This window comes from Spermophilus citellus (assembly GCF_964194105.1).
Source record: "Spermophilus citellus genome assembly, chromosome: 14".
NCBI lineage: Eukaryota > Metazoa > Chordata > Mammalia > Rodentia > Sciuridae > Spermophilus > Spermophilus citellus.
Genome location: NC_138194.1, coordinates 56354283 through 56376760, shown reverse-complemented (window position 1 = coordinate 56376760; position 22478 = coordinate 56354283). Strand labels below are relative to the sequence as shown.

The following is a 22478-nucleotide window of genomic DNA, read 5'->3' as shown; positions in this document are numbered from 1 at the left end:
CAAAAGCTAATTTTCTTTTTTCTTTCCTTTCCTCCCCTCCTCTTCCCCTGCTTCCTTCTCAGCTGCAGTCCCAACCCCAAATTCTCTTTCTTTAGTGCTAAATGTAAATATATGCAAATTAACATGAGTTATTCACTAGCGTAGTAAAGGAAAAATATTTTCAGGAACTGAAAAAGCATGACTGACTTGTCTGAATTACTAGGGTCCTATATTTGTGAAGTGCTGTGATAGTGAGTAAGAGGCAGGCAAGTGTAGCAAGACAGCTCCTATCTCTGGGTTTCACACAAAGACCTCCTATTTGGAGGCTTATTATTATTTATTCATGGGAAGGCTCTGAGAGTGCTTTGCATTGTGAGTTCCACACATCATGGGGTATGTGAAATGGGCTTACAAAAGCCCCATGCCAGTTGTCATTACAAACACAAATCCCACACCTTGGGGAAAGGAAGTCAGTAAACTGAACACCTTTAAACTGATGTTTAAGAAAGGAGATCACTTTAGAGAAAATTAATCCCAGCAGGGGGGCTCTAAAGAGAGCTAAAATTTGAAAAACAACAACAAAATCACAGCTATTCAAAGAAGAACTAATTCTAAATGAAGTGAATTTCTCATGTTTCCTGTTAAAACTGTCTTTCGGTTAAATCTTTTTTAGTTTTAGGAAGTAGGAGGGTATTGCATTGTAGATCTTTTGAATATATCACTCCCTGGGATACCGCCTAATTACTTGTTTTGCTCTCTTTATTTCACTGAAGTACACTAAAAGACTGAGAGTAGAATATGAATTATTTATATATTTTTCCGTGTTTTCCACCAATATTGTTGATGTAGGAGAAAAATGAGTTTTCCCTGATAGATTGTCTTTAATGAGGTTTTAATTTAGCACAATTTCTTATGTCCTTTTAGTGGAATACTCTTTAAGGGCTGGTTTATAACTTGTGGAGCATATCTTTCACAAATTAAGTTACTTAATTAAATCAATGTGTGAAATACAAGCCAGAGAGTTGTTCTAGGAAGTTTTTAGGGTTCACAATCTCCATTGTTCAAGACATAGTCTAGGATTTAACTATGTGCTTTCTACCTTGCTTTTAGAAATGGGGTATAGGATGGAAGGAACCTGTCACTGAATGGAGCATATGTCCCATATGTGTCACCCTTGACTATCTTATAGGAAGTTAAGTTTTGTCTCTAGGCCAGAATTATTTTATCAATAACACTTCCAGTTAATGGTACTTCACAAAAGAGAACAATCAGTGGTTCCATCAATGTTTTCATTTTTTTTAAGGGTTTAAAATGAGTGACTGTATTAGCCAATTTTCAAGAACCATGTCAGGATTAGGGGGAGATCCTTCACAAAGTTTCCTAGCTATGTGGGTCAGACATGAGAGGATTTATAGCCAATGATGAAACAGCACACTACTGGGAGAAACCCCCCACACAGAAGGAATGTCTGCCCCATGGAATTAGGTTTAGAATTAACAGGGGATATTTGTTAGACCATCCTCTTTGTTAGACCACACCTACCAAACAATCCTTATTCCCGGGGTCCCTGAGGCACAGATACCATTCTTTAAATGGCACCTTGATATTCCTTCTTTCCTTTTCCTTCTCTTTTCCATTCAGCTTATATAGCCTATTCTGCAAATTAATTCAAAAGCTTGAGACCAAAAGCACCAGTAATTCATCTTCTTTCTCTTCTTCTTCTTCCTCTTCTTATTTCTGTTGCAGCAACAGGACTTGAACCCAGGGCTTGTGCAAGCCGGCAAGCACTCTTCCACTGAGCTAGCTTTGAATCAACCTCTCTGTCTCCTGGCAGCTGGAAAATTCTGAGGGCTATTTACTAAGAAAAGTCCTTTATTTGGTTCCTTTGCAGGATGGGCTTATTTTCTTTCAGCTGTACCTGAGCTATATGTTGAATTTTCCTTCAAAATACAGTTCTTTCAGGAACTTGTGACTAATTGACCCATGATAGACATGTCCTATTAAACCAAACTAAAAATTAATTCAATTAGAAAAGAAATGACACAATTTAAAAAGCAGTGGATCAGAAGTTGGGAGATTTGACCTTGATCTTGGGTTTTGCAACTTGCCAGGAAGGTGAACTTGACTTGTTTGATCTCAACTGAATTCCACTTCCGACATCATTCACACACACACACACACACACACACACACATATGTATAAAATTGTATATACCATATATAATTTATTAATATGTATTCAATTTAGTGATAAAATCAATGTATAAAATAATACTTATGAGACAAATATAAATAAACATATTGTATATATTGCATATATGCACTCTCACATAGTACATGTATAAAGATAAATGAATGAATGAAATGTATGAAAATGTGATTATAATATATTTTAAATATAATATATTATATTCATTTATTATATAATATATTTTAAATATGTAATTTAAAAAACATTTTAATTTTGCATTTGCTTAGGATATTCATCTGGGTTCTAGATATCTACTGTTCTTCTGCCTCAGAAGGATTACCCAGAGGGTCAAGGTCATGTCTCTTACAGTTGTAAGAGGGCTAGTGCAGTGCCAGACACAGACCAGCCTCCACTGTCTAATTAATGTAATAGAGTTTTTTTTTTTTTTGAAGGTGGGAGATATTGGGGATTGAATCTTAGGAGCACTCTACTACTGAGTGACATCTCTAGCTTATTCATTTCTTAATTATTTTTTGAGACAGAGTTTCAAAAGTTAAGCTGCTGAAGCTGGCCTTGAACCTGCAATCTTCCTACTTGCTGGGACTGCAAGTGTGCACCAACACGCCTGGCAGTGATAATGTTCATGGCATGTGAATATGAGCTCAGCTACAGAAACATAAGAGTTCTTCAGAAGGACTACATACTCCATGGAACTGTATGATTTTATTGTTCACTTTCTTCCCAATTTGGAGACCTTTAGAAAAGGGAGGCCCAAAGGGTTAAGCCCAGGCTCCTACCTTCTAGTCCACCTTGTTTTTAACTTTGTTAAATTTTACATATAAATAGTTGGTCAATGTTGATCAAGGCACTGTGACCATCAGCGGGGCACTTGGAGGCTTATCTTCTTAACTGGGACCTCACCTCCCAGGGGTCTCTTTCAAAGTCCCCTGGGAGCAAGTCACAGGTTCCTCCCCCTTCCAGCTGTCCTGAGGATAAATGAGCAAGGCTCAGAGGCTACTTGCTCAGCCCCCACCTCCCCCGGAGCGCCCCAGATGGGTTGTGGAGCCAGCAAGAAGGTGGTCCCAGAGCCTCCTGCGCTGGCCCAGGTCAAGCCGGAGGGTCAAAGCCAAGGCAGCGTGGGAGGAGGGCAGGAGGTGGTGGCTCAGGCAGCTCAGAGCATGCAGGTGGCCCGCTTCCGAGCCAAGTTCGACTCCCGGGTCCTTGCCAGGTAAAGCGCCAGGTAAAGCGCCAGGTGAAGCACCAGGCGGGACTGTCCTGGAACTGGGTTGAGGAAGATAAACTATTGACCAGACTGCCTTAACTTTCAGGTCAGCTTGCCTAAACTTTAGACAGGTTTATTCCAGATTACAGACCTTAGATATCCCTAAATTCTTTTTCCTTTGAGAAAGGAACATCTTTTTCAAGGGCATCCAAATCATCCTTTTGAATTGTAATCCTCAAGGAAGATTTAGGGCCACTATCTCCCAGTCTCTGTAGGAGGGTGGGAGAGCGACTTCAGCAGGAATCAATTAGCAAGCACTGATGGCTGTCATGCCCACAGTGACCTCCAGTACTTCTGCAGTGGTGCTCCTGAAACTTTTCTTGCTTTTTAAAAAATAGAGTTGAGTTGAGTTCACTCTGTCTGCTACTGTAGTCTTGATTCCTATTGAGATAGTCTGGAATAGAGGTTTCCCTGCTGTTTTTAGTAAGTGTCCAATACAAGTTCTTCTTGACATCTCTGAGCAAGGAGTACAGAGACGAGGAAAAGGAGAACCAGAGCAGCAGCAAGAAGAGAGAGGGAATTCCTGCCCTTGGAGCTGGAAGGAGGAAGCCTCCCAAGCCTCACAAGCTCTGTAAGGGGAGTAGCACTGCCACTCATATCCTGGGGCTGGGCCAGCAAACTTGATTTGCCAAGTATCTTCTTAAATTCTATCAAGTGGGATTGTAACTAATGGAATAGAATGGGCCTTTGAGTCAGACTCGCAATCCACTAGCACCTCTTGTGTCATGTGCCATTTAGAATGTTCCTTTGCCTTTCTTCTTTCTCAATTTCTGCCTCTGTAAGATGGGAATGATAATATGTAAGATGGGAATGATAATATCTATTGCATCGTTGTGAGGATAACTAAACTAATATGTGTAAATCATGCTGTGCAATGCATGGCACAAGGCCTCATTTAGATAGTAGTGCAGTAGTTATTTTATTTCTTTTTTAGTTCTTCAGGTATTAGGTGTTGAACTCAGGACCTCCCACATGCTGGGGGGAGTACTCTATCACTGAACCAATCCTTATTTTTGTCTTCATGAAATAATAATTAAGACCTAGCTAGCCCTATGTAGGAAATGAGCAGATTGCTGGTGGATTAGCCTGGGAACTAATTTCCTCAGAATGTCATGTTGGATACGTCACCCAAGGGAGCCACAGAATCCCCTTTTGCTCTGCAATGTTTGGGGGACACAGTGATGGGTGACCCAGTGTGCTTCCTCCACACTTGTAGACCTAGAATTAATATGAATTTATATGCTCAATTCATCAAAGTGAATCTATGCAGAGCCATTCCCAGCTTCCTGGAGAGCTTTACAATGATGAGTGAAGGATCAGTCCAATAGCTGCTAAGCTAAGAGAAGAGCCAAACTGGCTGATGTGACTGAACTTTAATCTGAATGGACACAGGCTCTTGCCAACACTGAATTGGTTAAGTGGCACCTCTGGTCACCTATAGTCAGGGAGTCTATTCTACTGGATCTGTTCTTTATTACCACAGTAATTTCTACCCCTTTGAGCGTAAAGGAGGAGTAACATTTTAAAGGATTCCGAGACTAACTCAGAGCCCGTCGTCTTTAACTGATGAAGAGTTGAATCCCAGAAGGTTAAGCGACTTGTCCAAGTTAGTGGCAGAATTGGGAACACAGTTCTCTTTCTTTCCCATTTTGATTCCATTTATCACTCTAGCAGAAAAGAGATGATAGAATTTAAATCTGACTATATTTACTTTCTTTTGGGAGCTCATTATCATTGCTTCATCATACAGGCAGTGATATTACAGTATTATTATTTCCATGTTTTTTGTTTTGTTGAGGTGCTGGGGATTGAACTCAGGTCCTTGTACATGCCAGGAAAGCCCTCCATTACTGAGATGTATCCCTAGCTCCCCCATTTAACTTTTTTACCCATGTTCAAAAATTCCCTGCTGTAGCAGCTGAGGTTAAGGTAATATTTTCAATTTACACAATCTGGAATGATGTGAAATTGCACTGTCTATAAAAGTGACTTTGAGGCTGCTTTGTGAGAGGTGGGAATGGATGAGTGAAAGTGGGGGAAATGGAAAGACCTCATAAAAGCATTTTCTTCTGCTTGATTTCATCACCACTTAAGTTTTCAAAATATATGTAATGATTCAGGAAAAATATATATTCTGGGAATGAGTCTCTCATTGGACATTTATTGCTGACCCCCCTCTGTGCTATGTACTACACAAGGTCATAGTCAGAAGTGGTCAAGATCTATGTCTGGCAGGGACTACCAGGCAAAACTGAGGTTGCAGGAATTTGTTACGGAACATGGCACAGGTCGTTAATCAAAGTAAGAACGTTATTTCCACTGCTTTAAATCTTGGCTTGAAGCCTCCTGTTTCCCTCTCTGCCAAATCACTAGCATTTTTCCCCCTAAATATTTTGTATTTAACAGTATCGAACAAAGCTCCTTTTATTTGAGCAAAAGATTATAGTTCCTGAAAAATGGTATTTTGTTTGATAACTAACAATGAATTCTGTGAGCAAATGAGTTTGCTTGCAGTTTTGAGGGTATAGTGATAAATTAGTATTTGCAAAGTGCTTTCATCCATGTTAGAGGTAATGTAAAATTTGATTTGAAAAGCAATAGGATTTGAAATGCCTGTGATTATCTTCGAAATCATACTGAGAGAGTATGTGAATAAAAAAGCAGAGTTGGACAAGGAAGAGGGAGAAAATCTATTTAAGATTATTAAATTGCTATCTGTTTTGATAAGGTAATTGGCCAGAAAATTAAATGCACTGTGTAGAACAAAAGCTGCTTTCTGTAAGCTGGTACAGCCAAATGTCATTTTTACTCAGTAAGCCCAGGAATATAAGGAACAAATAAATAGGCAAAAATAAAAATTACAAGAATAAGCTCAGAAAAAGAAATAAGGCCATTTAAAATACATTGATATTTGTATTTGAAACTTTGGTATCAAGTATGTGATTTAAAGAATTGCCTTCTCCCTGGGTACATTCCATTCTCTGGCATCCTTCCTTGGGAGAGATTTTCAAAAGAGAGAATACTAAATTGTGGTGCAAATAAGAAAATCTGGGTTCTAGTCCTCATTTAAGCAAAAAATGGACTAACTTGTTTTTCAGATTTCCTCATCTGTACAATGAGGAATTGGGTTAAATATTGCTTCTGCTGAAAAAAAAAAAAGTGGGGGGAGGCTTTTAAGTCTAGCACTTTTTCAACATTTCTTCAATAAAGGTAGAAGGCTAACTTGGATAGGATTCTTAAATTTAAGTAGAAGTTTATATATTAAAATATAAGATCCTTAGCATGTGAAATCTGAGCTAACTTCCTGGCCTTTTTGTGAGAAACTAGTTGGCACATTATTGACATATATTCTGTGTTAAAATTCTCTTTACTGCTTAGAAGTTGCAAATGTAGAAGACAGGGGTGGAGACTGTGCAAAGCTGAGGCTTCAGGGTGGCCTTAACACTACTCCCACCAGACCTCTGAAACCTGCTGTTACAGTAGCTCAGCCAAGTTTACTTTTCTGTATTAAGATCTACTGTGGACGAGGTATGCCTGGGACAGAGCCCAAAGTCAGGTAACCCAAAGGAACATACTGTTTGTCCCTATGATGGTATTCTCCCTGTATTCAGAACTTACAAACAAGAGAAAGCTTCTTTTTTATTCTCTCCACCTGATTTGGCTGTTACTGGGGAAGAATGACAGAAACAAGTGTTGGAGGAAGGAAAGAAAAGAGTAGAGGAAGGCCCTAAAATTCTTTAAGGAAATTAAAGTGAAAAACATTTAGAGGGTTTAAATTTGAATCCCATCAATTCCAGCTACCATCTGTGAGGCCTTGGGAAGACACTAATTCTTTTTTTTTTTAAGCTTTAATTTCCTTATCTGAGAAAGGGGGTTATTATTATGTCACCTACTAGGGTTTCCATAGGGCTGAAGTTTAAAACAAAAATTCCTGGCACATAATAAATGCATAATAAATGGTAGCTATTATTATTAAGACTGTCTTTCTACCAACTAAAGATCTTTATTTTCATTTGCCTCCATTTCAATAAAGGATTTGAAGTAGCTTTCAAAAATAAAGATGAGGGCTGGGGATATAGCTCAGTTGGTAGAATGCTTGCCTCACATGCACAAGGCTCTGGGTTCAATCCCCAGCATCACAATAAATTAATAAATGAATGTGAGCAGTAATAAACAAGGAAATCTGGTGTGTGTGTGGGGGGTATAAGGATAGAAAGATGACATTAAGCCTGGACTTCAATAATTTTGAGACTCATCACTTCAGAAGACAATAGCTTTGGATTTTCTTCCCCAACAGATATGACATCAAGGCCATCATCGGTACAGGCAGCTTCAGCAAGGTTGTCAGGGTGGAGCGCAAGACCACCAAGAAGCCTTTTGCCATGAAGGTGATGGAAACCAGAGTGAACGAAGGGCGGGAAGCGTGTGAGGCTGAGCTCAGTGTCCTGAGGCGAGTTAGCCATCCTTACATTGTCCAGCTTGAGGAGATCTTTGAGGCCCAGGATCGAGTTTACCTGGTGATGGAGCTGGCTACAGGAGGGGAGCTCTTTGATCGACTGGCTGCTCAGGGATCATTTACAGAGCGGGATGCCGTCAGAATCCTCTGCATGGTTGCTGATGGGATTAGGTATTTGCATGCTTTGCGAATAACTCACAGGGACCTAAAGCCTGAAAATCTCTTATACTATCATCCAGGTGCGGAGTCGAAAATTTTAATCACAGATTTTGGTTTAGCACACTCTGGGAACAAAAGTGGCGATTGGACCATGAGGACGCTCTGCGGGACCCCAGAGTACATGGCCCCCGAGATTTTGTTAAGGAAACCTTATACCGGTGCTGTGGATATGTGGGCTCTGGGTGTAATCACATACATTTTACTTAGTGGATCCCTGCCTTTTGATGATGAAAGCCATACGAGACTTTACAGGAAGATTCTGAAAGGCAAATATAATTATACAGGAGAGGTAAGAGAACATTACTTTATGCCTGTTGTGTGGGCCTAGAATAAAGTTTCTTAGATGATTCTGTATTGGTGGGAGTGGGAGTCTGGGGGGTGGGAGGAGGGGGAAATGGGGGCTTCCTGTGCACCATCTCTGGCCTCTACCCACTAGTTACCAGTAACTCAACTTCCCCAGTTGTGACATTCAAAGTGTCCTTGAAAGTGTTCCTCCTTGGGCAAAATTGTCCCTGATTGAGAGCTCTTGGTCTCAAGGAACCAAGGGCCTTGATTAGTGAACTTTATAGTTAGCCCTTGAACTCCTAGTATTTCCGATAAGTGAGTTAGTTAAGGTTTTTTCCCCTTCCTTCAGTACTGGGGGCCTGATCTGGCAAATAGAGGAATGTGTTCCTTAGAATCTCTGCATGGTGCTTAGCTGTTTGGTAAACGGATTTTCTGCCTCAAATTGAGATGGTCCAATCTCTTTTTGTGATCTAGTGTTTACTCTGGGAAATGTGTAAGCTTCCAGCTTGGGTAAAGCATTTATCCATTGTTTAGACTCAGAACTCTCGGTGCTCATGAATGTGTTCACTTTTAGTTGCTCTGGCGGGAAAAGGAAAGTTGCCAAGGATTGTGTGTGGGGAGCTCAACAAAATAGTAAATTCATTTTATGTAGGACAAGTGACCCAACTTATTTTACTTTGAATTTTTCATAAAGAAAAATACTGATACAATGCAATACTGTTGATTATTAAAAAATTTAAAATGTCCACACTCACTAATGACCAAAGAAATGCAATTGAAAACAAAAATATCCTTCTTTTTGTCTTTCAGATTGAAAAATTCTCAATTAATTCTGATCATTGCTGCTAAATGTTACTAGCTCTCTCATTTATTGCTGGTAGAGGGGAAATTGTCACAGTTTTCCTGGAAAGTTGATTGTATCTAGAAATATATTTAAAAAAATGTACATATTTTGATTGGTGATTTCCCTTCTAAGACTCTGAGGAAATAATCCCAGATGCAGCAAAGTTTTCAGATGTTCATATGAGTTGTATTTACAAATATTATCCTAAGAGAATGTGTGAATAAATTATGGAATATTGATATGATATAGTATTCTAGCTCCTGATTTATGCCTGTTTAAAAATTTTAAGGACATTGGAAAATGTTCACAATATATGCCAAATGGAAAAAAAGAGCTGGTTTGGGAATTATGGATCATTTTGTTTTCTTCTTTATATTTTAAATATTTTATATCCCTGTATTTGTTTTGTGTTCAAGTAACATATATTTCTGTTTTGGTTATCTACCTTTGCAACAGTTTGTTGTGCAATAATAGATAACCAAAACATAGGGGCTGAAAGCAACACCAATTTTATTATGGCACATGATTTTGTGGATTGATGGGGCTCATCTTAGGGCAATTTTGCTTCCCATGCTATGGGGTGGGACTGCAGTCATCTGAGGACTGGACTGGAATGGAACGTCCACTCAGATATCTGACATCTTGGTCGGGGTGGCTGGAAACCTGGTTCATTATCCTCTCTTGGCCTTTCAGGGTGTCTTTGTCTTCATGCTATTTCTCCAGCAGGGCAGCCAGAAAATGGAGTATTCCAAAAGAGAGAGAGTGGAAGTTGGCAGTTATCTTTAAGGCTGGATGTGGAAATGGCACAGGATCACTTCCACCTCATTCCAAGTGAGAGGAAATCACATGGAGTGTGGCTACTGGATGGTGTCCTCCGTTGAGGGGCCATATTTGGACCAGATATCTCAACACATTTTTTTAGTGTGAAAAAATAATGACAATACTCTGTTAAAAGTCTTTTTGTCAGGTTTAATTCAGAGGATTTCTAAGTTTTGGTTTCCCAGAAGCAATCCTGAGAAGAGGATTCATGTGCAAGTGATTTGCTAGGGACAGACTCCCAGGGGGGCAGAGCAGGTGGTGGGGGTAGCAGGACAGGGAAGCACAGGGGCCCAGGCCACAGAGAGTCCACCTCATTCAGCAGAGAAGTTACTTATCAGTGTTGTCCAGAGGCAGAGAGGTAGACTTGCACATGCTTACCTCTCTGCTGCTCAAGTGGGGTTTTGCTGGTGGTAAATTCTCCAGCTTTCTGCGATTCAGGCAAATAATGTGTGCTGGGTTTTAGAAGTTAAGCACTTTAAAGGAGGGCTATGTGCCTACATACAAAAAAGAGGGGCCTGGAGTCCAGATGGAGCACGAACACCTTCTCCACGGTAGAAACCCCAAGGCTCCTCTGTTCCTCTAGGAGATGCCTGTCTGTAGCCCCAGAGTACTGATAGCTGTGAGAGTGTAGCACTTACAATAAGTTATTGTTTATATGTTCCCTTGACTGTCTTCCTCATGGTGACCAGGCGCTCATCCATCAGCCTAGGAGACCATAACAGAAATCATAGTCTGAGTGACACAAACAATAGACTTTTACTTCTCATGGTTTTGAAGACTGGGAAGTCCAAGATCAAGGGGCTGGCAAAGTAGTTTCACTCTGATATCTCTTCTCCTAGGTTGTAGATGGCTGCTATCTTGCTGTATGCTCCCATGGCCTAGTCCTTGGGTGTTCAGCCTAGTCCTTGGGTGCTCAGAAAGAGCCTTCTGGTGTTCCTTCTTATAAAGGCACTATCAGACCAAGGCTTTATCTTTAATTTAACTTTGTTACTTCTCTCTCTCTCTCTTTTTGGTGGTGCTGGGGAATGAACCCAGGGCCTTGGGCATGTGAGGTAAGCACTCTACCAACTGAGCTGTATTCCCCAGCCCCTAACCTTAGTTACTTCTTTTCAACCTTAATTATTCCCTTAGAGGCTACATCTTTGAACACAGCCACCTTGGGGATCACAGCTTCAACATATGAATTTTTGGGGTGCAGAAACACTCAGTCCAAAACACCTCAGGGTCATGGTGATAGACCCTAAAAAGTATATCATCATTTTTATTGTTTACTTAGCGCTTATTGACAAGCTTATTAATTCCTAATGCACACATTTATTCGAAATTAGGGTGACCACCTCGTCTGAAAGCCTAGATGTTAGAATAAAGGCAACTGATCATGTCCACATCTTAATACGCAGAACCTGGTAATGTTGTCTTATATGACAAAAGGGAATTTGCAGAAGTGACCAAGTGAAGAGTCTTGAGATGGGGAGATCATCCTGGATTATTGGGGTCCATATAGTAGGTGAAAGTTAGAGAGAGGAGAGATAGCTATGGAAACAGGTGGGAGTGACGTATTTTGAAGATGGAGGAAGGGGACATGAGTCAAGGAATGAGGGCAGTAAGAAGAAACTAGAAAAGGCCAGGAACAATTTCTCCCCAGAGACTCTCCAAGGAACGTGGCTCAGTAACACCTTAATTTCAGCCTATAAAACCAATTTTGAACTTTTTGTTTACAGAAACCAAAATTTGCCTTTAAAAAAAAGTCCTTAAGTCTATAACAGAAATTTCAGGAATGATGTATTGCGTTTCTTCTCTGGAATTCAGGTGGACAAAGTGAATTAAATAGTTTGAGAGCTTCCAGGGATCCATGTTGTATATAGCTCCTATGGTGAAGAAGAGTGATATGTTTAATATAAGTGTACCTTTTTGATCTTTTAAATGGAATAGTAAGCAAGGTTTGGTGTTAGAATTTTAATACTAATGATACATTGTAAGCATTCTTGCCAATGAGTTGTCTAAGTATACTCCCCTATATCACAGTGAATTTCTTTTTTCTCTTGTTTCTGGGAATGAACCCAGGACCTTGAGCTTGTGAGGCAGGTGATCTAACCACTGAGCTTTATCCCAAGCCTTCTAAATACCAAATATTTTGTTAGAAACCCAGTCAATCAATCCATGAATTAGCCCCACCCACATGTAAGTAAAAATTGGCTATAATATTAACATTTTAACTGTTTTGGATTTTAGTATGAAATATATTTTTTTTTCATGAAGTCTCCAGGCCCAACTAGACTTCATCTTTTAAAGGTGCTGGCACCTCCCAATAGTGCTATCCTGGCCACCAAACCTTTAAGGCACTGTCCTTTGGGGGACACTTAAGGTCCACCCTATAGTACTGTGGGAGCAATGGAAGAGGGACAATCACTGCTTAGAGACTTGGGTCAGATTCCATAAAGAAGGTGACCTTTGTTCTGTCTTGGAGGAAAGGTGAGAAGTTTCTTAAAGGGAGGAGATAAACACATTCCAAACAGAACAACCTATGGAAAAGCACATAAGAGGGAATAAATTGACTATTAAAATGTAAGAATTTCTGAGCTTGTGTGTGTACTCATATGCTGTGTGTGTACATACATGATTTCTGATGTAAATATTTCATAATGCAGTGCAATAGAATGGTTAGGAATACAATCTGGAACAATACTGGCTGGATTCTACTCCCAGCTTTGCCATTTACTAACTGTGCAACTTTGGTCATGCTTTTTTTTTATATTTATTTTTTAGTTTTCGGCGGACACAACATCTTTGTTTGTATATGGTGCTGAGGATCGAACCCGGGCCGCACTCAAGCCAGGCGGGTGCGCTACCGCTTGAGCTACATCCCCAGCCCTGGTCATGCTTTTTAACTTCTCTGTATTTCTGTTTCCACATTATATAGGATGAGAGCTTCCATTACTGTTTGTAAAGCAGTAGGGTTGTGGCAAAGATTAAATGAATGAATAATATAAGTGCCTAGAATAGTTCCACATGTGTTCCAAGCAGAGTCAGTGCTATTTATGCATTAGCTATTTCTGTTATTGTTACTATTAACATGGGAAACTGGGGTTGAAAGTTTGCATATAACTTAAGTAAATTATGAGTTATATTTTTTTAACAGTACAAAACTTATTTACCAAGTGTACCTTTTTGATCTTTTAAATGGAATAGTAAGCAAGGTTTGGTATTAGAATTTTAATACTAATGATACATTGTAAGCATTCTTGCCAATGAGTTGTCTAAGTGTACTCCCCTATATCACAGTGAATTTTTTTTTGGTGGGAAATAATTTAATAGTAAAATGAATCTTACAACTGTATGAGCCAGGTATCAAGGATAAACACCTGCACTAAAAATGTGTGTGTATCTCTGTGTGTGTGTGTGTGTGTGTGTTTTATATTCATTTAAAAACCCACATGGACATTGATAAAAAATTATCCCCACCTGCTTAGGCTCAGCCATGATCCCTAGAGGAAAGTTTATTGATAGACTCCCTTAGAAGTAACAATTTGATAGATTATGTTCATTTTCACCAGACACAACCCCAATTTCATTTTAATAGTTATAAAATTTCAGGAAATGTGCTTAATTTGCACTCTGTCACTTCCTTCATTTCTGCTCTGAGTTACATTCAGGGAACACATACAAATCTTCCCTGAAACCCAACCCCAGACAATGAGTATTCTTTGGGACTGGAGTTGGTTTGCATTGTGTTGTCTGTGCTGATGTTACCTCTGGACTGGGAGGGTGATGAGCGGAGTGCAAAAGAAGCCATGTCATCTGCTTCTTTGATTTTACTGCACTTTCCACCTTGATATCAACAATGGAATCAGGAGCTGAGGGGAAAAATTTTACCCATACAAAAGTGCTAGAGACCTGGGAGTATCTGGGTTTGATACTGTGTTTATATTATTTATATCATGGCTTCTGAGAGCCATATTATAGGAATTAGTTGTAAAATGTATGTTGGGTATAGAAAAATAAATCAACTGCTGATTTGGAGTTCAAGAGGTAACCTGTTTGTTTTGATTACTCTTCTTAGGTTCTTTCCTTGGAGAAAAAATGGAACACTCCTCTTTTCAACTTCTGATGCTTCAAAAAATGATAGGTGCTCAAAAACCTTTAACTCTACTCAATCCTCTTCAATTTCAGCATTTTCCTGGTTGGCAAAGAAGTGGGATCTCTGCCCTCATGGTAGAGCCTCTGTACTCATAAAAATGACTTCTTTTTGAGCCCGAGATGGGGTTCATTACCTCTCCATGTTTAAATTATATGTCACCTATAACCTATAAATGTGAATTCACTTTTTCCAGAGTTTGCAAATGCCCGGGAAAAGGGAACATTTTCAATCTGATATAATTAGTCTAAACTGTGTCTCGGAGCAGTTTCAGCTTTGGCAAAGGTAAAGCACAATTTAAAGTCTGCTTTATAGATTGGGAATAAAGAAAAACATTAAATATTGGTGACATAAAATAATCTATGGAACCTCCTGCTGTTTGAGAAAGACTACTTTTCCCTGAGTTTATTGCTAGTGCAGTCCTGGGGAGTTACTCTGTCCTTTTGGGCACATTGCATAAAATTTGATTGCGAAGCCTTGAGTTAAATAATATGAAAACCAAACACTAATATTAAAGAATGAAGGAGAATGCAAGTCAGAGGGTTGTCACCAATAGAAATTTTTACTAAAATTATTATTGTTTTAGGGGACAGATGCTACATTGAGAGGTTTTCATGCAAGGATTTGAATTATAACAAATTCTTCTTCTTCTTCTTCTTCTTCTTCTTCTTATTATTATTATTATTATTATTATTATTATTTTGGTGCTGGAATCAAACCCAGAGCCTTGCATATGCTTGGCAAGTGCTTTACTACTAAGCTACAACCATAACACCCCCATCTGTTTTTTTTTTAATAGATATTTGTAGATTTTTTTGGAAAATATTTAACTCCATCAATAAAATAAGTACCATATTCATCAATAAACTTTAAATTTAGAAAATTGTGACATTAATTGCAACCCTGAAATTCAAAGTTTTGTATTACGAACTTAAGAGATTGTGGTGTGCGTGTGTCTGTTTGTCATGCTTGATCTTAGAAAGATACTTTTAATGATTCTCTGTGGGCATTTCTGAAAAGGAGGTAAGAAATATGAAAGCTTTGACTAGTCACAGGAATATTATTCATTTCTAAAATCAGTTTTTATATGCTTATCAATCTTTTGCATAGACTTCAACCTACTAATTGGCAAAGAACCAGAATCAGATGAGAAAAAGAAGATGGATAAAAGGGCCTGAATCACTTACAAATATTATTTATTACTTGCAAATAAATTAATTAAACCATTTTTGCATGAAAGAAAGTTCTATCTTTATTTTCACATAGTTAATTAACCCAGAACATTTTTGGGGGGAATGCCCAGGGCCTGACATGCCAGGTGAGTACTCTACCCACTGGCCTTCACCCCCAGTCAATATTATTTTTTTGAGGGCACCCATTTCCCATGGTAATAATATGTGGAACTAGTCTGGCAAGTATTGGATAATATTCATATTTCATTTCTCTGCATATCAGCAAATATATCCACAAGAGCTAAGGAATGAGTTAAGTTGTGAAGATTTAGTAGTAACTCATAAAACAATAACAATCTATGTAATATTGAATATTTTTATATACTCAATTTGATACTAGTAGTACTCTTGTGAAAATGAATTAGGATCCCAATTTTTCGGAGGAAACTGTCATCTGTGGTTGCAAAGCTGTGTGTGGCTGGGCAGACTGTATAGTTCAGGCCCACTGACCTCAGTCTCTTGTTTTTTCCTCATTAAAGTGGATTAACAGGCTGAACCCAAGCCAGCCCAAACCCAACCTGAGATTGCTGAAAACAGACTAAGGTGAATTTTGGAGGCAGTGGGGATGGCTGAGCCTGGGATGAGAAATTATGAGGAAAGCTTCATTGAATGTTAAAGTGAATGTTAATGTAACCATTCACTTTAACAGGTGACTCCTGGTCCAGAGTGGGAATTTAATTCATTGTGTGGTCTCCTAATTGTATTTGATCATATATCATTATTAGTTGAAAAAATTTTGAGCATTCTCACTCAGTTGTTATTCATTTGTAGACTATGTGCGTGCATAGATATTAGTTTATTTTTTCCCTTATTAAACATAGGCAAAAATAAAATTTGGAGTAAGAAGATAAAAAATAAAATAGAAGCTTGTTTTCTTCCTGTACCTGCCCTTTTCTCATGCAATGTGAAACTGACTCATAGATACCATCTGATTGTTCTTTATGGCTCAGGAATTGTATAATTTATAACTTGTATTTGAATAATAAGCTTTGGCTGAAGAACTTCTTTTCCAGCACACCAGTTACCTTATTTTTTGAAATTGCTGTTTTTAATGTTCATTCATTTAGGGTCATTTTAAAGAGCTCTCCATATACCTTGATAATGTTTTATATTCTTTCCAGAAAGATTCAGTTTTCCTTGTCCTAAAATGTTCCATTGGAGACATCTAATTTAACTTTCATTTAAATAATCTTGAGCCCAGATAAATGTGTCTGGATCCAGGGCCAAACAGATGTCTAGCCAGAATCAGAGGGCGAGTCCCTGGGTCAGCCCCGGATGTGCTTGGTCTAGACGAGTAACGTGTGCTTTTTATTTCCCCCATATTTTGATATTTGAAAAATATGTTCATTTATTTCATGGCTCCTATTTTTGGAGCAAATATTTCTCATATCTAATTTATCTAAATAAACTAAACCAAAAAAAAAGTTCTTTTACAGGTTTCTTGTTATTAAAATTTAGGTTAACAGAATGCTAAGAAATTAGAGTGTGTGATGTCTACCTATTGCGGTTGCTTTTTCCTTACACAAGGGAAACGGCAATAGATTGGATATATTAAAAAAAATGCACCCACTAGAAATTGTATTTTAGATACAGAAAATGGGCAATTTTTTCAATTTTTCTCTCTTTGTAGAGGTTGGTTATACAGAACTTAGTTTTTTTTTTTCCCCTAGGTATTTGCTATGTAGTTGGTAGTTAGTTTTTAAAAATTTATTATCATTATTGTGTGTGTGTATGTGTGTGTGTGTGTGTGTGTGTGTGTGTGTGTGTATGTGTGTTTGTGTTTGTGTGTACTGGGATCAGACCCAAGGTCTCATACTAGGCAATGTGTCACCATCCAGCTACAGCCTCAGCCCTATGTGTGGTAAATAATGCAGAAAACAAATTTAAGTATAAAAACAATAGCTCATTTGTCCCCATCTTACAAATGTTGCTGTAACTGCTCCTATTGGACTTCAGGTATATGTAAATGCCCTACATATTGACAGAAGGAGTCTGGACCCTCAGGCAGCTGGTTGTGCGGCCCACACTGTGCTGTACCTTTACTCCATGCTGAATTCCATTTGTAGTCAACTGATTGGGAACAAAGAGGGCCCTGTGTGTTTGAGGAAATTCACCACAGCGGGGTCCTTTGCTGAATTGCCCTGACTGTTCTTCTCTCTCCAGGCAGTGGAGACAGAGGCATCCTGAGTTTAGAGTAAGTTTTCAAAGGGAGAGAAAAATGAATAATTCCTCAATCCATTTGGCATTCCATTCTAGCTCATTCTTGGAGTCACAGGGACTCTGGGAGATGATCGCAGTGTGATAAACTCTAACTTATTGATGGGGCTTATTAAAATCAGCAGCTTTGCCTGGTCCAGTTCTTGTCAACATGATGTGGAAATATGGGCTGTGAATGTAGCATGCTGCACAGATTTCTGAAGAAATTCTCATTTGTTGGTCAGAGAGTTTAGAGGAGAATTTCTGTGTTTGCTTTTTTTTTTTTTTTTCCTAAAGAAAACTAATTGCAGGTCTCTCCCAAAAGTGACTTTTTTAGGTTCATTAATATATTACAGTTACAAAGTATTCAAATTGTTTATTTGAAAAAGTCTTTTGGATTTGATAGACATTGATCTGTTCAAGAATATGAATATCGTTGTGTGTGTGTTTTTATTTATTATCTTTTGCTCATTTATTTTTTCTTCTCAGCCTTGGCCAAATATTTCCCACTTGGCAAAGGACTTTATAGACAAACTACTGATTTTGGAGGCTAGTCATCGAATGTCGGCTGGGCAGGCGCTGGACCATCCCTGGGTGATCACTATGGCTGCAGGGGCTTCCATGAACAATCTTCAGAGAGCCATTTCCCGGAACCTCACTCAGAGGACATCTCCCCAGTCTCAGAGTTCAGGATCTGCACAATCTTCTAAGTCACGTTATTCTCACAAATCAAAACACATGTGGACCAAGAGAAGCATAAAGATAGCAGAATCACCGCTACCGCACTTTTATAAGCAGATGGCTTCTAAAACCATTTTCTCCAATTTTAAACCAGATTCATGAGCTCCATTAATAGCAGTAGCTCAGGAGGGACCATTTCATTATGATCAGGGCACCTTAAAGCTTCAAGGACATGGGAGCATATGGTTACTGTTGATAACATTGATCCTTAGCTTTAGTATTTTTTTGTCTATAATCCTTCCTATATTTATTTCCTGAAAATATACTTCCACAAAAAGATAAATTATGTAGGAAAGCTGAGTGTGGTGGTGAGTGCTTGTAATCCCAGCTGCTCTGGAGTCTGATGCAAGAAGAGTCCAAGTTCAAGGTTAGTGTGGGCACCCTAGGGAGACCCTGTCTCAAAATAAAATAAAAAAAGGACTGGTAGATCTCTTGCCTAACATGTGTGAGGCCCTGAGATTAATTCCTAGCATATGTGTGTGTGTGTGTGTGTGTGTGCACAAACACACAGATACACACTAGCACACACAGCATTGATTATTTTTTTGATCTATTAGTGGCATTTCTAGAAATTTGTCCTACACATATTACATTCTTGCAAAAATATATAAAACATTGCTATTTATAAAAAAAGAAACTATAAGTAAATGCCTTTTAAAAGGGCATCTTGAAGTGTGTTACATCTTAGCAAAGGGCTACCATTTATGCAGCTATTGAAAATGATATGGCAGACTTACTGTCATTTTGTGTGATATGTTATTGTGTTAAATGAAGAAGCAAGGTGTTGATGGCTATTTCAGTATGACCTTGGTGTGACACAAATGTGTTCAGAGGCTTGAAAGATTCCTAAGAGCTTGATAAAGATTGCGATTGTTTCTGAGAAAGGAATAGGAAGTTATGGGTAGGAGGGAAAGGTTTACTTTTCATTTCACACATATTCCTGCCTTAAAAAATTTTTAATTGATGTATTTGCTCCAAATCTGTAGTAAAAAGGAAATCCAATTAAAACTGCAAGTGGAAGAAGGTAAATGATTGAAAAGAGAAGCTTGAATTAGCAGCTCTACAGGAATTGGTGAATGACTAATCAGATATGAAAACTGGTTCTTATTAATTGGATATTTTATATATTTGCTACTTAAGATTTTCAGAATAAAAATATCAATAAAAAATTCATAACCATATTAGTTTCTGATTCTTAAATACTTAGAAAACAGTTTTAAAAAATGAAATAAAAAGTTTTTTTAACATGAAACTGTTTTATCCTAACATTTATTGACCATTTATTCTGTGCCAAATATCATGCAAAGATCTTCAACATAATTTATTTTATTTGCTCTTTATAACATATCTACGAGGTAAGTGTTATTCTTAACTTGGTTTGATACATGAAGCTCAGAGATGTGAAGTAACTTATTCAAGATCACCAATAGGTAAATAATAGATCTGGAATCAGAAACTTGGACCTTGTTCTTTAATCTCTATGTTGGATCATTTCCAAGAAATAAGAATGCAAAAAGTAGGCTATGATGCCTCAGAGAATTTTTTTTAATACTGCCACAAAGAACCAACGGCGTACACTATTTTGCAAAGTTATGGTGTAGGTATTGGTAGTTTCCTTGGAGAATTGACTTTTCTATCCTTTGCCTGTGTAGGTGGACTTGAGGTGCTTTTTCATCAACGACAGTCTTAACTCTTACCAATTCCACCTGCAGACTTCTTCAAGTCCAGAGGTAGGACTTGGTTATTGCTTGGGCAACAGAGGCATGTCTAGGAGAGGTGGGCCTGGGCTGGGGAGATGGGTCAAGCCTCAGATACCTGCAATGGCAGGGAGCTGGAAACCCAGGGAGGCTGTCTGGAATAGATGGGACCAGGAGAAATCCAGACAAGCAGTCAAGAAAAGAAGGGTCAATGTTGTAGTTTGGATCCGGAATGGACCCAGTTTATGTGTTGAAGACTTGGTCACCAGAGCAGCAATGTCTAGAGGTGGGGCTTTGGGGAAGTGAATGGATAGTAGGACTCTGACCTCATCAGTGGATTAATCCATTTATAGCTGATTGAATGATGGGAGGTAGTGAAAACTACAGGCAGGTGGGACATAGTTGGGGGAAGTAGGTCACTGCCACGAGCTCAGCAGCTCTCCTCTGCCACTCGCACCATGATACCTCACCTCACAGCCATAACAACAGAGCTGTCGGACCACGGACTGAAACCTCTGAAATTCTGAGCTAAAATAAACCTTTCCTTGTTTAGATTGTTTACATCAGGTATTTTAGTCCCAAAGATAAAAAGCGAATACTGAGAGACTCAGGTAGAGGGAGATAATAAAGTGTCAGAGCTTCCTCACAGACTTGGCATCGAGCCAGGATCCCTAGAGTGCCTGTTTACATGGGAATGTAAATTCTCAGAGAGCCTGCAGGATGGAAGGATTCAGAGGTGGACAGTGGCTTCTGACTCTTTTAAGTTCTTAAGGGCAGAGACCAGGTCTTACCTTTGAAAGCCCAGGACCTGGTAGCCCACACGCAGCAGGCACACAGTGTTTGAAAATGACTCGAGGACTGTTTTCCATAGTCCCTTTACCTCATGGTGTGCCCTGCTTGGCCATTAAGTTCCCATTGAAGATCTTCTTAAATGGCTTGACCATTTGTAGTGTTTGGGTGAGTGAAATGGGAGAAGGTGTGTGATAATAAGGTCAGGGCAGAGATGCCTGGCAACATCTATGCTGGGAATTTTCATTAGTAGGGAAATAATTCTTCTGTTTCCTGTTGAGAACTTGCTGAATCCACATTAATGGTGCCCCTGACCTTGAAGGTTTTTGAATGGAAGACTGTGGTTGAATAATTAGTTCTCTTCCCTCCAACTTTTGTGAAGTTCTTATAAATCAACTCGGTTTGTTTTTAACAGTTTCTCTGACAAGTTTGTAGTTCTTTTACTTAGTTTCTTGTTAGGCTGATTTGATGTGACAGGGATAGTTTATGACCTGGGGTGATATTCTCCCTACTCTTTTTTTCGGTACTCCAAACAAAACACACTAACAAGAAAAGTCAACCAGCCAACAAAACATATCACATTTCTAAGTTTTGTTTTTGAATAAATATTTTGACAATGCCAGTTACTGGGCATATCACTTGGTACTGAGAAATCCTGAGGGAGAAACACAAACGAGCACCGGTTCATGTTTTGACCCTATTCTGCCATCTTCTGGTAGCATTAGGTATTGCAATCAATCCACTTTCTATATATTTGGATCTTATTTTTTGACATCAACTGATTAATATGAATAGAGTGAAAAGAACACCCAGGTTATTTTATAACACATTCAATCTCACATTTATTTTTAAAGTTCTTCTCTCATTATGTTAATTAACCACTACTATTTTTTTCTAGTAGAAAATATAAGTTTCTCCTGAACAATAATATTAACTAGCCTTTTATCACAGTCTCATATTCATTTAGGTTTTGTTTTGCAATATTATTTGTCATACATGAGTTCTCTTATCTTAGTATTTTCTTTCTCACCTTTTTCCTATCTCCTGGATTCTGTGGTAGCTCATTATCATCTTTGCTTGGAATATTTTAAAAAATATCCAAAAGATCTAATTTTCACAATGCATGAAGAATGTTGATGACTGTACTTTGAGGAATTCCATGTTTGACATAATCTAAATAAAAGAAATAAAGTTCACATTAATTATATTTAGTCATCTTTTCATACTAGCATACATCATTACTATTGTTCATTAACCACATAACTATGGGATGCTGAACAGTCTTTGAAGTGTGTAAAATTCTGGAAAGTTAAAATATTTAGGCTAACGTATAAATGCCTTCAATTTAATATGGCCAATAGTTACTCTTTGAGTTTGGGATTTTGTTTTTTAAAAAAGTATGCCATAGAAGCTTTACTTTTAAAAAGCCATTTTAAGCAAAATTTAGATTCACAGAGAAAGGTTCCAAAATTTAAAACATGAATCTGTGAAAGTATGAATCTTGAGACCTAAGATAGTGTATTAGTTTCCAGAGCTGCTGTAACAAATTTCCTTAAACTGTGTGGCTACAAACAACAGAATTAAACTCTCGTGGTGGTATCACTATGTCGGGT

The 22478-nt window shown here is 38.4% G+C and overlaps 1 protein-coding gene across 1 annotated transcript; it reads left to right on the top strand.

Moving 5' to 3' along the window:
* Positions 1 to 3222: 3222 nt before the first annotated feature.
* PSKH2 (protein serine kinase H2) lies at positions 3223 to 18481 on the top strand (the record flags this gene model as incomplete). Its single annotated transcript, XM_081266361.1, has 3 exons — positions 3223 to 3398; positions 7750 to 8416; positions 18128 to 18481. The coding sequence occupies 3 exons, from the start codon at positions 3223 to 3225 to the stop codon at positions 18479 to 18481; spliced, it is 1197 nt and encodes a 398-aa protein (XP_081122487.1).
* Positions 18482 to 22478: the final 3997 nt, after the last annotated feature.